This window comes from Ananas comosus, linkage group 17, assembly GCF_001540865.1.
Source record: "Ananas comosus cultivar F153 linkage group 17, ASM154086v1, whole genome shotgun sequence".
NCBI classification, from domain to species: domain Eukaryota; kingdom Viridiplantae; phylum Streptophyta; class Magnoliopsida; order Poales; family Bromeliaceae; genus Ananas; species Ananas comosus.
In genome coordinates, this window is record NC_033637.1 from 8,641,763 (window position 1) to 8,657,700 (window position 15,938).

The 15,938-nt window shown below is 38.7% G+C and overlaps 1 protein-coding gene across 1 annotated transcript in view; it reads right to left on the reverse strand.

Annotated features, from left to right (window-relative positions):
* The window catches only part of LOC109722902, a 15,286-nt gene continuing 12,718 nt past the window's right edge, over positions 13,371-15,938 (reverse strand). The window contains exons 2-5 of the mRNA XM_020251080.1: positions 15,254-15,564; positions 14,675-14,841; positions 14,198-14,311; positions 13,371-13,894 (exon numbers count right to left, since the gene is read on the reverse strand). Coding sequence (XP_020106669.1) covers positions 13,882-13,894; positions 14,198-14,311; positions 14,675-14,841; positions 15,254-15,564 — 605 coding nt within the window. The 3' untranslated portion in view covers positions 13,371-13,881. The remainder of the gene's footprint in view (positions 13,895-14,197; positions 14,312-14,674; positions 14,842-15,253; positions 15,565-15,938) is intronic.

A 15,938-nucleotide genomic window follows, 5' to 3' on the forward strand; every position in this document is an offset into this window, starting at 1 on the left:
AGGACTGGGCAGCGTTTCATGCTCCATATATTTAGCGTTGGGCAGATCGTCTGGAGCATATTGCGGAGCAGAATCCTTTCATCGATCCAGATCTGATATGAGCTACCTCTGTGTACGTGCAGTGGTATTGGGGGATCACAAGGAGGTGGATTTCTCGTCCTGTACAGCGGCCTCCACTTACTTTTCTGCCGCGTGGGAATGTCGAGCGACTATGGGTAAGATTATTTTATTTTATAATTTATTTTAATATGAAGATATTCATTATATATTATCATGTATGTTTATACAGGTGTATGCTGTAGTGTCCCGGGGGTTTTGTATCACATTGGCTACAGTATTAGCGACTGATCGACACATCTGGAGAGTGTCGAACTGAATCAAAGTCATTTTTGCACAAAATGGATGCAGAAACGGACTTGGCGCACTCAAATAAGCAAAACTGGTGTTTTGCCAGTTTCTGATTTGGGTCACCCGGATCTTGAGTGCTGAACTGAACGGAAACTCGAAGCCAATTCGGACCCTGTTTTCGGGTGCCCGGAAGTGGGGCCCGAATGTTCACCTTGTGATTAACGTTTGCTTTGACACGTGTAAGGTGGTAGGTGGGGTACGCCGGACCACGTTAAGGGCACATCATACCGCAGGCGAAGGAACCAAAGAAGGAGTTTTGTATTGATTGGGAGTTTCGGACGCCCCAAAAGTGCAGATTTCTGTAGGGACAACAAGTTTGTACTTCTTGTTCTTAGGGTTTATTGTACCCTTCCACCTCTCTATAAAAGGATGTGGTCAACCCCCTGAGATGGTTTTTCACCTTCCTTCACAGTAAAGCCTGGATTTTGCACCAAAGTCCCTCTAAACTCTCCAAATTGCACAATTCCACCTTGAGGACCGCAGTTCCAGCAGAATTCCAGCAGCGACCTTCGGCGTTTTGGCTCGTGACGTAGGAGAATCCGATTGTTGCGAAACTTGGTTTGGTAGTTAGTAGACTTCTCGAAAATTTCGTGAAGCTAATTTGATAGCAATTGGTTGAGGTTAGTTTGGTTAAATTGATGTTTTTCTGAGCTGCTGGTGTATTTGAGCTGAAATTGGAGATTTTATGGTTTTCTTGGATCAAATCTTGGAGGAAGCTGGAATTCAGACCAAAGGATGTTGCTCCATCATTCTCTACTGGTTTTGGGACTTTTCTTCATCTGAATTGTGGATTGGAATGTGAGTTTGACATTGAGGTTTTGGAAGAATTAAGCTTAAGTGCTGAATTTGAGTGTATTGTTGAAACCTTGGTGTTTTGTGTTTAGATCTTTCGAGAAGGTCGTTGCTGGTTTGAGGCTGATCTTGGCAGAGCTTCTTCCAGCGACTTCTCGCCTTGTTGGACTCGCGCTAGAGGTGGGTTGAAGTTTACCGGATTCTTCGGATTTCTTCGATCCTATGCCTAGATGTTGTTAGCATGTGTTTTTTTAGCTTCATATATCATGTTAGTAGCTCGGTTCATAGATTTGCATTGTTATTAAATGAAATCTGAATTGGAGCTTGATATGCTAGTTTTATTATACATGTTGGATTTGGAATTGACTTAGGAGAAAACTATAAGTTCTACACTGTTATTTTATGAAAACTACCAGATTTAGCTTTAGGAGCTATAGTTTGTTTGTATCGCTGCAGTTTGTAGGCGGTGGATACCCAAAATAGTGTAGAATGAAATTACACTTGTGCTGGGATGCTGAGATTATTTTTTACAGTAGTGTATATATTGTTCCAGACTGTCGAGTGCCGTTGTGGTTGACCGTGGATCCAGATTCATATTTTTGCATCAGATTGTGCCAAGGGCATATTTTTTATGGTTGTTAGACCAGTTAGACCCTTCTATTTTGATTACAGCCTGTGAGAGCCTGATTGAGCTCGGCAGAAATACGCTTGCATACTCGGTTGGGTAGCGCCCACGAGTGCCACTCCGGAGTTGGACTTTGTGCTTTTGCATTGTTGTTGGTTTGTCCTGGTTGGACTTGCTCTCCACTGACGACCCAGCGTGGTGATAGTTAGTATAGTTTCGGCAGGCGGGACGGGTGTATTCATAGTCCCTAATGAGATTGGGCCAGAGATTGTATTTTTTCTACAGATAGTTAGTATTAGATCGTGATAGTATAGTGGCATATAGCTGTAGAGTGTTCCAGCTTTCCTTACTATCCTTGAGCATACTTCTGTAAACTTAGTGGGTGAGTCGTTGAGGTCGGTAGCGGTACCCCTTTTGTAGAACCTTCTTCTACGGCTGCTGCTACTGCTGATCTTGATCGTGGAAAGGGAGTCGCGATTAGATCCCTTCCCATTTTGTTGCTAATCTAGAGATATACCAGCTACAGGTAGTATTGATTTTTTTGGTTCTTATACACACTGATGTTAAATCCTCACTGGAGCAAGTGTTTTTGTATATGGAGACTATGTATGTATGTTGAATCGATGTTATTTATATATATTTTCCTGTTTAACAGCTCTATACTACTGGTTGTAGTATTGTATCTTTACAGGTACATCTACAGCTATCGCTTCGTATACAGGAAAAATTTCTGTGTATACGGCGAGTCTGTTAGCGTGCCCGGGGAAATGAGTAATCCGGGGCGTGACATATACTATGCGGCATGCTGTTAGCAGTATTAGTCATTTGATGGATGATCCTCCGGATGCTACTAGAATGATGGATGCTCTAGCACATGTGATGTGGGATCTCGAGAGTGTGTTAGAGAGCCTTCCGACAATACCCGTGACAGGGCATCCGGATGTTTCTTCTCCGACTTTTGGTGATTACAGTGATATTCTCTCCACCTCCACGCCTGCAAATGATTTCGGTGATATTCCCTCCACCTCCGCACCTGCATATGATTTCGGTGATATTCCCTCCACCTCGATGCCTCCATCGACATCCGTCCCAATTCATCCATCTGATGTCCTTTCGATTTCTGATGTCCCTTCGACATCGGAAGTGCAGTTTGATATTCCATCGGCATCCATCCCTCCATTTGATATTCTATCTACGTCAAAGGTATTCTATTTTGATATTCCATTCACGTCTATTCATCTTTCTAACGTTCCATCCATGTCGCAGGTTCGTCACGATGATGTTGTATATCGACGTAGACGACGACGACAGGGTCATATTGAGACGCAGGAAGGGATACTACCATCAGCTGTTGAGCAAAGGATGGAGCCGATTGTCGAGGGCATCGCCATCGAGCATATTGATCTGATGCATGTCATTGAGCCCATGCAGCTTGAGATGGAGCATGACATACATATTCGAGGACGAAGTCGAGGACGCGGTCGTGGACGCGGACGTGGACGTGACAGGGGACGAGGGCGAGAGCATAGGAGAGGGATGGAGGGGACTTGATTTTTTTTTTATCATTTTTGGGATTCTTATGTATATTTGATATTTCAGATCTTTCTACATTGATTTTTTATAGTATTATTTAAATTTATTCATATTGAAATGTGTTGATATTGGTATAGCTCATTTTATATGCTTAAAGTGTGGCTGAAGTTGGTATAGATGATTTTATGTATTTATTGCTGTAATTGAAATGCTTGAGAATATTGCTATTTTGTATAATGTGGGAATTTTGCAAAGTTGTTACTGCTTGGTGTGGCATTACTTAAATACGGTGAACCATTTATCGCATAAAAATGCAGTGAATGGCTCACCGCTTTTATATGCGGTGAACAATTCACCGCATTTATGAGTTTTCTCGACAGGTAGGGGAACAACATAAAGGCGATGAATGGTTCACCACCTTCATAGGATTTTTAAATCCTTATGAAAGCGGTGAACCATTCACCGCTTTCAAGTGAAAGCGGTAAATGGTTCACCGCTTTTATCCTCTCCCGCCAGCTCACTGCCCACATGGCAGTTTTGAGCCTATTTTCGCAAATACAAATTTTAGAGGCCTATTTTTAAAATAAAAGAGTTGGAGGAGACTAGTTGGGTAAAAATCCATATAAAAACACCAAGCACTTTGTGCTTGTAAGTTTTCTGCCATTAGATCCATCCTTTTGACTATTTCCACCCATTAGATTATACTATTCAACCAACCACCCGCTCAACTCTAGGAGACTTTTATCATCTTAACCATACATCCCTTAATTCAAGGGCCAAAAATATCGAAAAATTACAAAATTTATTTTCTAGGTATTTTAAATATTCTAGATCAATTCCAACGGAGCCGATTGTCGATTCGAAAGTCCCAACATCGAAAACAATTTGGAAGCACAAAATGCTCCATACTTCTAAAAGCATACTAACCTTACTCCCTATATATATGATTTAGTAAATAGTTTTATGTAAATGTGTAAAAAAAAAATATTAACATTTGGTTTTCTATTTGATTCAGTTAAAAAATGTGTTCAAATCGAACCGAAATAGAAAATCAAATCGAAAATCATATAAACCAAACCAAATGGCCTCATTCGGTTTGGCTCGGTTTGGGACCAAACCTTGTACACCCCTATCGATGATCCCACCACTATCTCTAACATTTTTGGGGGAGAAAATATACTATGGAGCAACTGCATCACATCATCTATAATCAACCAATCATATTTTTTTCTTTTAAAAACGTAAAAAATATTTTTTTATAAATCATGATGGGGCGAATGAACTTCAGAGAAGCAATTTGATTGACTGGAAATATTATATCAATAATATAACTTTTGCACTCTAGATTTTTTTTTCATCTTGAGCGGCTACATCTGCAACAGATCTACAAACTCTTTAGAATCCAATTTGTTTCTGCTTTTATTCTATTTGTGTTTCCTTGCTTCCCTCACTTGCGTACCTTGTGCATATCCCGACCACAAATCTTGACCCTTTTTTGTACACGTGAGACTAGATACTCGCAGCCTTTCAAGTCCAGCCCACCTAAAAAGCATTCTATTGGCTTCAAGATATATTTACATCTTCACTATTTCAATTTGGAATTCTACAATCTTATGCGCACACCACCTCATTCCCTATCTGAAACATTTTATCGAAAATAATTTTACAAATAAATATTGGTCAAATGTAAAAAGAACATGCCAAATTCAGCATCCAGCCAATTTTGAAAGTTGTGTTGTTAGTCAGCAAATACAACAAATAAGAGTCGTTTGCATATAAGTATTTCACCGATGTTGTCACTGACATCTTCTCGTTCTAATTCACAATAGTTTTCTTCTCGATTAACATAACGATAAAAGATAAAATTCAAGTATGACAAAAAAAAATACTAAATATATTAGTGAAATGCAATTTACTAAGCAGTAACTTCTTTCCTTTGTCTGAAGAGTTTCAATCCAACCTCCTTTTTAATTTTTATAAATCTCTCTATTTTTTACGTCCGAGAGAACACTGTTCTAATTTTTCTCTCTCACTTTGTACAACAATATATTAGAAGTAGACAACATTTGGATCAACCGACTATCCCTAACGCAAGTTGTTATCTGATATTCCAAATTTTGAAACTTACTTTTTTGATAGTTTTAGCTAAATTTATTTTTTTAAAAAAAACAAACAAAATAAATAGTATGCTACTATTGTACAGAGAGCCATACATAGAGAGATTCACCCAATTAACTGGCTTAACAACATAGAAAGCCCCTCTTAACGGGCCAAAATTGTCCATAATTAACCATACAACTCCTACAATATTTAATTAGTTTTCCTCATGTAATAAAAATACTTAAATGTGTTGTAATTTAATTAATATTTTATTACAACATATTAATCTTGTGAAAAGTTTAATTTGGTCTAAAAATTAATTATTTCATAATTAACTATAGTACTAAAATAATAATTAAATATTATAATATCATGCCGATGTTATTAGTTCAACCTTGTTGATCCTTGAGCTTACACTACTACAGATACAAGATTTAGTGGCGACAAATGTCGCCACCAATTAAAGGCCAAATTGTCGCCACGAAAAACGTTTTGGCGCCGACAATTGATCGCCGCATGCCGCCGCCTAAAGCCCCGTCGGTAAAACTATTTGGTGGCGACAAAATGTCGCCGCTAAAAGTTAGATAATAGCGACGACATAGTGTCGCCGCGACAAAATAGAGAATTAGTGGCGACATGGCGTCGCCGCAAAAAGTTAGCTAATTACTGGCGACATTCTGTCGCCGCGAAATATTTGGTGGCAACAATTTATCGCCGCGAAAAGTTAGATAATTAATGGCGACATTCTGTCGCCGCTAAAAGTTAGTTAATTAGCGCCGGCCTAGTTATATGGTGGCGACTATTGTCGCCACTATTTTTCTGGTCTAAAATTATTTTTTNGCCACCATTGTTTATGTATTGGCGGCGACATTTACTTGTCGCCACCATTGTTTACGTATTGGCGGCGACATTTATTTGTCGCCACCATTCTTTATGTATTGGCGGCGACATTTACTTGTCGCCACCATTGTTTACGTATTGGCGGCGACATTTATTTGTCGCCACCATTGTTTACGTATTGGCGGCGACATTTGTTTGTCGCCACCATATCTTCTACATAGGTGGCGACATTACTTGTCACCACAAAAAAGTCGCCACCAAAACACGTTCTTCTTGTAGTGGAATTAGTATCATTCTTGTCAACTAGTGACTGACCCTTGAGCTAGTATCAATTTTGGATTGCTGCCGGATTTTAAAATATTGTATAATCTTTCACTCAATATTCGATGTTGTTTGGATGTTCGAGAATATCTTATTTAGTAGAGAAATATTCAAATCTGAGAGTGAGGAGTTAATTTTTGCTCCTCAAAAAAAAATTATTATTTATAAATATTGTTGAAAGTCAAGCTTTTTTTTTTTTTTTCCTCACCTACTAAGCTGGAATTTTTCTTTCTTTACTAATTTTGTTTCCTTATTATTTTGTTTTCATGTACAACTGTTAATTTAGGACTTTATAGCTAAATCTTTCATGATTATAAGATGATTGATTCGATTAATTGATCAATTTTCTCATCTTGCCATGTAAGAGAGATTCTGTTCCAGAATTCTCTCACCTTTGTAATCTATTTAAATCTTTTTTTTTTAATATTGAATAAGATGAAAAATACACAGAAGAATAACTGCATGTGGTTCTTCATTCTTCCTTCAAACTTCTTCATGGTATCAGAGCAGGTTTAATCCTGTCCCGTCTGTCCTCATCATACCCATGTTGCTATTACCACTCACAAATTAAATGGACAAAATTACCTACAATGGTCTCAATCCATCTTAATGATCATTCGGGGAAAGGAGAAAGATGACTATCTCACCGGCACTTCAGCAGCCCCAGAAACGGCGGCTCCAAGCTACAAGAAGTGGATGGCAGAAAACAACATGGTCATGTCATGGCTAGTCAACTCAATGACGCCAGACATTGGCGAGTATTTTCTGTCTGTCGAAACTGCTAAGGAGATCTGGGATGCAGTTAAGGAGACTTTCTCATACGCTAAGAACACTTCGGAGGTGGTAGAGATTGAAGGGATCCTTCACGATCTACGACAAGGCGATCTCACGCTAACTCAATATTTTAATATTCTCACTCACAATTGGCGTCAACTTGATACATATGAGGTTCATAAGTGGTCATGTACTACTGATGCATCATTATACAAATAGATTGTAGAGAAAAAACGTGTTTACAAGTTTTTGCTAGGTTTGAATAAAAATCTTGATGAGGTCCTTGGGAGACTTATGGAGTAAAGCCATCACCAAGTCTCAGAGAAGCTTTCTCTGAAGTTCGATGAGAAGAAAGCAGGAAAATGATCATGATGGGGCCATCCCAACATCTGAATATAGTTGAAAACTCTATGCTTGTCACTCTGAAAACTCAATTTGCCTCTTCAGATAATTGCCAGAAGAATAAAGGAAGGCTTTGGTGTGATTATTGTAGGAAACCGGGGCATTCTAGGGATACCTGCTGGAAATTACATGGGGAAATTACATGGAAAACCGGCTACTTGGAAGCCTGCTCGTCATTTCGAGAAAGAAGGTCGAGGAAATCATGTCAATACCGAGGAGCAATCAAAACCTGAAGCAAGCCTTTTTAATAAGGAGCAAATGGAGATGCTTCAAAAGTTAATATCTAATCGATCTTCAGTCAACACCGTCACAAACCGAATCATCTTCCAATCATGTCATTGGTTTCAGAACCTTGGCCCACAAAGGTAATTTTTTGAGTGCCTTTACTATGACTAAAAAAGAAAAAACTTGGATTGTCGACTCAAGAGCATCTTATCACATGACGGGAGATGCAACGATGTTCGATACATACAACCCATGTCACAATGACTTAAAAGTTCGGATAGCAGATGGCTGACTATCCAATGTTATTGGTACAGGTTCCGTTGTGCTATTAAAGGATCTCACTCTCAACTCTATTCTCTTTGTTCCTAAATTGGATTGTAACCTATTGTCAATTAGTAAACTCACTAAGGAAAAAAGTTGTGTTACTAATTTTTCCTCCGCCCACTGTGAATTTCAGGATTTGGCTTCGGGGAAGACGATTGGCAATGCTGAGGAATGCTCTGGACTCTACATCCTTAAGAAGTCTCACTATCCACAAGAACAACCTCAAAAGGCAGTTAGTGGTGGCTCTTTCTTTGTTTCTTGTCAAAATAAAAATAGTGCAATCATGTTATGGCACTATCGCTTAGGTCATCCAAACTTTATGTATCTAAGGCATTTATTTCCATCTTTATTCAGTAAAAATGCAAAATTCTTTTAGTGTGAAATCTGTCAATTATCAAAACATGTTCGGTCTCATTTTCCTCCTCATCCCTACAAAGCCTCTAGTCCTTTCTCAATGATCCATAGTGATATTTGGGGCCCTTCAAAAATAAAAAATATAACAGGTGCAAGGTGGTTTGTAACACACTGAACTGTAGCAAATTGTGAGGTTCGAGTGTTTAATCTGTGTTCTGAGCTTTCCCAGGTTTTCTGGAGAGTCGTTGACTGTGTTCCGACCTATGACACGCATCCCGAGGAGCGGGGATGAGAACTTAGCACCAAAATCTCTAAATTGTAGATTTTGGGATGCTCTCGGTTTGAGCTCTGCAGGGCAGAGTACCGGTACTACATTACCCGAGTACCGGTACTGGACTTGGTACCGGTACGGCATCGCGAGGGTACCGATACCCTGTGTGTTTACTCGCTTGACGGAGGCTTGGGTTTGCCCGTGCTGCTGCCTGGTATCGGTACTCCAGCCCGCGTACCGGTACGCAGTGCAGATGCAAACTGCACATTGTTGAGGGGTGTTTTTGGAAATGTTACAACTCTATATATCTCCTCCACAGCCCATGAGAGCTCTTTTGATCCCTAAACCGTGGAGAAGCAAGGTAGAGCGCCCCTCTCTTGATTTTCTCTCTTTTCTTGAGGATTTAGCTTAGTTGATCTCCTCTCTTTGCTCCTTTTGCTTAATGTTGGATTTCCCACCATTGGAGAAGCCTTGGAGTTATGCTTGAAGCTATTTGGAGGAAAGGTCTTCAACCCTAGCCCACTCCTAACTTGGTTTGAAGCTTTTTGAGAGGTTAGTAACCATGATCTCCCCTTTGGATCACATTTTAGGGGATTTTTGTGATGAAAACCTAGAATGAGAAATCTAGAGTTTTATTTGGGAGTTTTTGATTTGTAGCTTTTAGGGCTTAATTGATAGATGTAGAACCTTCTTCTAGGGTGGAATAGAAGTGCTCTAGCTCTCATTTGGATTTTGGGAGGGTTTTCTACCACCAAGGTGAGTTTTAGCCTCTTCTTTCGGTTCGATAAAGATTAGCTTATGGGGTGTTCGTTCATTGCCCCTAACCCTCTTAGAATTTTTTCTAGGGAGCTAGGAGACTAGTGGACATCCTCGTTCGCGCAAACGAAGGGGGTTCGAGGAGTTCTCGATGGGTTTGACCTCACCGAAATGGGTGAACTCCCCCTATGTTATCTTTTAAATTTTAAAAATGGCAAATCATGCATATTCATACTAGATAGAGCATAATGAAATTTTAGAATGCTTAAAATGCATATGTTATGTATCATGTTGTATGACCCCTATGTAGTAGGAAGAAAATTGCATAGTAAATTGCATGTGAAATGGTATTCTTATGATGTGTTGGAAATCATGTTATACTTAGTGATATGACAAGCTTTTATTTGCTTATGAACATTGGACATGTACTAAACATATGAAATATATATACTGTCATAAAGTGGCATTGGATTTGGAACATGTATTAACTTAGTAAAATATAATGTCATAAAGTGATATTAGACTTAGTAAACGGTTAAACCTTTTTATTGTGACATAGAATTATACCTTTCGGTTGCTAGTGTTTATACCATGTTGGAGACATGATGACCGTGTACTTGAGATGATGATCATACTTTCTTGCCATTTGTGCTCATTCGCACATGCTTGTGAGGGTCGCTCCCCACAAACCGGCACTCCGGAGTTGGCCTACGCGACATATGCTCGCCGTGCGGGATTGGGCGCCGAAGTGGATTGCCGTGGGGGAGGCTCATTCCTAGAGTGGGGATGCTGGAGCTACCACTGGCACTTAGGCGACACAAGCCGGACTACACTTGTGTAGGTCCTAGATTGGAATTGAAAAATGACATGTAAACAACTATATGACAATTACTACTTAATAGTAGGTATTGGTTGGACATAATAGTACACTTGTTGGATTTAGTAGTATACTTGTTGATCACATTTGGTGCATATTCGTATACATGTGGACATGTTTAGAGTATACTAGTATACTCATTAGATATACTCGATCATGATGGATTAGTAGTAGTACATGTTTAACATCATGCTAAAATGAGGCATAGTAGCTTAGCAAAATAATATTGTCAAATATACTTGTTGTTTACTTCCATTAAACGTTAATTTACACTACTCTTGCCTCTATAGACTAGTGGTGTATTTCGCTGATGTCGGCAGCTTACCCACTGGGAACTATTAATTAATAGTTCTTACACCCCCTGTTTTGTTGTTTTTGTTTACAGAGCCATCCACTCCGGCAGAGGCTAGGGACCGTGGCAAGGGTGTCGCCACTAGCTAGTTAGCGAGGAGCCTTGCTATTAGGTGGTCTATCTCTTTTTTGTTTTAGTTTGAGAGAGAGAGTTTTGTACCTATGTATAGAGACCACCATTTTTGTACCTATTACCTCGTATTTGGGATATTGTGTTGTATCTACTTTTGGATTATATTACTTGTTTAGTTCCTTTATATTCTACTGGTCATTAGAATTTAGCTATAATCATGCTCTGATATCTCTAGATACTTGTTTATCTCTGTTTTGTTTATCGCTTTGTTGTATACGCCTTATATGTTGTAGGCATATGACGGGTCTGGACACGCACCGGGCGGGCTTCCGCTGGGTCCCGGGGCGTGACATGATTTGTCTCATTCATAGATGATCACACTAGATTAACTTGGGTGTTCCTCATGAAAGAAAAATCTGAAACAGGTCAATTATTCAAAAGTTATAAAAATATGATTCAGACCCAATTCCAAAATACAAATCCTAAGGTCTGATAATGCTAGGGACTATTTCAACTCCATTCTAGGAGAATTTCTTGCAAAAGAAGGAATAGTTCACTTAAGTTCATGTGTAGATACTCCGCAACAAAATGGAATCGCTGAAAGAAAAAATAGACACTTGCTAGAGGTAGCTAGATCACTTATGGTTTCAAAAAATGTTCCAAAAATATTCTGGGGAGAAGCTGTACTTACAGCAACTTACCTTATCAATAGAATGCCATCTAGAGTACTAAATTTCAGCACACCTTGTTAAACCCTCCTGAAGTCCTTTCCAAATACTCAACTTATTTCCACCATTCCACCCAAAATTTTTGGGTGCTCTGTTTTTGTTCATCTCCATCAGCAACATAGAAGTAAACTTGACCCCAGGTCACTCAAGTGCATTTTTCTTGGGTATTCTTCAAATCAAAAGGGGTACAAGTGTTATTCTCTTGTCACAAAAAAATTCTACACTTCTATGGATGTTGCTTTCTTTGAAAATCAGCCTTACTATCAAAAAACTGATATTCAGGGGGAGAATTCATGTCAAGAATATCAGTTTTTGGACTTTGAGTCTTTCATTGAGCCATCCATCACCACAAAAAATCACATTCCTCTAGATTCTCCGAGTCAACACTTATCTGCCGACAATACCGAGTTCATTGTTGACATGTAGGATAGAGAGCCCATTCAAGAGGAAATGGAGAAAGGAGCACTTCCCCAACAAGTCCATGAAGTTGAACCGAGTCCTAATTCGAGTGAAAATACTGGTAACAATATCTCTAATTCAGATGATACTATTGATTTTGAGTTAGAAAATGATATATTGAATATGCCAATAGCTTGGAGAAAGGGAGTTAGATCTTGCACTCAGCATCCTATTGGAAATTTTATTTCCTATGATAAACTATCACCATCTTTTCGTGCCTTTACTTCTAACATCACAATGATACTGGTTCCTCATAACATTCAGGAAGCTTTCAAGTGCCTTAAGTGGAAAGCTGCAATCGATGAGGAAGTCCGGGCTCTGGAAAAGAATGGCACTTGGGAAATTACTTGTAATACACTGGATCTTAGCAAATTGCAAGATTCGAGTGTTTGATCTGTGTGTGGAGCCTTTCCACAGTTTTTGGAGGGTCGTTGATAGTGTTCCGACCCCTGGCACGCACCCCGAGGGTGTTGGTTTGAGTTTTGGCACCAAGATCCCAAAATTGGAATTTTTGGTCAGCCCTCGGNAAGTAGGAAGAGAATAAGAAGAAGAGGATGAGTAAGAGAGGGAAAAGGATATTAAAGAGAGAGAAAAGGAGATTCACAATCCGCTGTGCACTAGAGGCCAAAATTCTCATTCAAGGGTAGTTGAAGAGAGGTACAATACCCCCTTGTCCTTAATTAAGCCTACTAACATGTTCGACCAACATATAATTCCCATTTCGGTTCTGTCTGTGACATCAATTTTGCGTCAAAATAGTTCAAACTTGTCCTGACACTCATTAGTAAAGTTGACGAGTCATCGAAACTGTAATTGCTCCAATGGTTAACTTTTCAGAACACTACAGGATATCAATTTACATTAGCTAATCTAACTTGTATTGGGACCCATATCCATATTTATGTAGCATCCAGAAACACATGAAATATTCTATCTGAATCTGTATCCACATCACAAACATGGATAATTTTTCAAGTATAATACACTAGATATGCTCACATTACTTCTCAAAAGCTCTTAATTAGTTCATGCCATATATTTTCCAGCTATACCTAATAACCTTTTATGTATATCTGAAAACAAATAGAACATCCGTATTTGATACTAACATAAATATTATACCAAATTAATATGGCTCTGACACTAGCAACACTATAATTCTCGAAAATATGTATAATATTTGCAGAGACATTGGTTTCAAGTTACAACAAATTAAGAAGAAGAAAAATATCTAGGATATGCAAACATATTCCTCCTTAGATAAGCAATTATGAATAATCCACTTTATACAAGTTAAAAGGATCAACATCAAAACATCGATTTTAGAGACTTATTCACAAAGGCGTGAAAATTCAACGAATGTCATATATTTATCCCTTGAATAAGTTATAAATTATGAAAAATATATTAAAACATAATGCATTTGAAGTCTTAGAAAATAGATATTGATGAGCAATATCATTATATAATGCTCTGTTTCTTCGATATGCCACCTACCATGATACAATCAATGAGCAAATATATACCCAGTGCTAAAGAATGCGAATTTCAAGAGCCTTAAAGATATAATTTATCTATGTATTTACCTTAGTTCCAGCTTGGAATGTTTTCTCAACTATGCTCCCTATGATATAAGTCCTTACGAATGCAACACCACATCCAGGCTTGCTATTTAGAATCTCTATATTTGCCATCAAAAAAAGAAATGAAATTAATTTACACATGAGAAATTTATAAATCAATCCTCACAAACTAGATTAATTACTTTAAAAAAATGTTAAAAAAAAGAAAAGAAAAGAAGACTTTAGCACTAAAAACTCTAAAATTAATGGCTCATACCCATCAACTTTAGCAAATTTATTGCTCGTACCATAATAGGAATTGGAACACCTTGAAACTAATAGTTTTGGGATCATAAAGAGAGAGCTAGAACACCCCACAGTAGAGAGAAAAAGAAGGAGAGAGAGTTCCCATGGGAGTTTACATCATGGCAAGACGACGAGGATGGCGAAAATTATATGTGCAGAGAACGCTAACGATCGGCAACATCATCTTGCTCAGGTCTGAAATGGAAGCCCACGTTTTCTGGTAATCTGAACTAGAAGCCAAAAAATATTATATCTCAAATTCTGACAAGTTATGGAACGTGAATATGAAAACACCTATATACTTTAAATTTATGCATTGGCAATGAAGAAAAATTCAATCGGTCCTTATACTATATAATCTACTTTAATTAATCAAATATAATAATAGATAATTAATTTTCAACCAACTTATTGGCAACATTCATTACCATCTTACCTTGCCATTTTCTAAATATGTCATAATTAAGATAAGTACCATGAATTTTCACCAAAATAATTCAAAAAATAATTCCAAACTCATTCAAAAGCCGAACAAAAAATTTAAAAAAACCAGCAGAATTTGCAAAGGAGTGAAGGGCCTTATCCTCCCACACCACAATGAGCCGCAATGAAAGCTGCAGTAGCCGACGATGATGAGGGGAATATTCCGGCGAGCGATGGCGAAGGCGGAGGGAATGGGGCCAGAGAGGGAGTTAAACATGAGATCGAGGAGGGCGGGGGTGAGGAACGTGGCGGCTTCGCGCAGCCATGCGGGGATATCCTAGGAAGAGAAAGGATTGTCGTTGAGGAGACGAAGGATAGGAAGAGAGGCGAGAGAAGGAGCCTAGGAGAATGGAGGTAAAGTGGGTTTTCCAAGATGACCTAGGCGGAGGCGCTTTTAATTTGAAGAGGGTTTTTTTTTCCCCTTACGCGCGAGGCCAAAAAAATACCGCGTGCGCAGCGCCGGCGGTTTTTTTTTATTGGAATTCTGATACAGCGATACAAGTTCTAAAAAAATAAAATAAATTTAATAATTAATTTATTAAGGGCTTTTATTTAAAAGTGCCACTAATAATTAATTTTTTTTAGCTTTTTTCACAAGTGCCACTAAAAAAGTGCCACCAAAAGTGATTTGTGGTGTAGTGATAGTAATTAGCCAAAGAAATTAATTACAAGTGCACAAAGAAATTTACACGGACATGGAATTGGAACTGAGGTGACTCGGGTGTGCTTGTGCTAGTGCTCACGGAGCCATACCAAGCTTGCTGCGAACCTCCGCTCCCGCCACCCCCGCCGCGTCGTCTCTCTCCGCCGCGTCGTCTCTCTTCGCAGCTGTGGGAGATGGATTCTAGGTTGCCAAAGAAGCCTCCGCCCGCCCCGAGCCCTCCGCCTCCCTCGCCGAGCTCGCCAAAGTAGCCGCGTGCGGCGGGCGCTGGAAGATCCTTTGAGGGGCGGTGGGAGAGACAGAGGCTTTTTAGGGATTTGGGGTTTAGGAATTTTTCCTCTGCACGTAATATTTGTATATTTTAATTTATGAAAAGACAAAATAGTCCAACTATTTACACATACAATATATAGAATAAGTAAGGGCATAATGGTCCAACAATGAAAAAGATGGTGCTAGTTGGTGAAAAAAAAAGGAGGGAAACAAAGGCCGGATGTATGGAAATATTCCGCGACGACAAAAGTCGCCACTATTTCTTCACTTCATAAAAAAAATTTAAAAATACAAATTAAAAAAAGTCAAGAAAAAACAATAGTTGCTGTAGGAAAAGAATAAGAATAAAAATATAAAAATAAAAAAAAAGAATAAAAGGAAAAAAAATATAATACATAAGTGATTAATATTATAAAATTAAAATTTATATTTAATATATA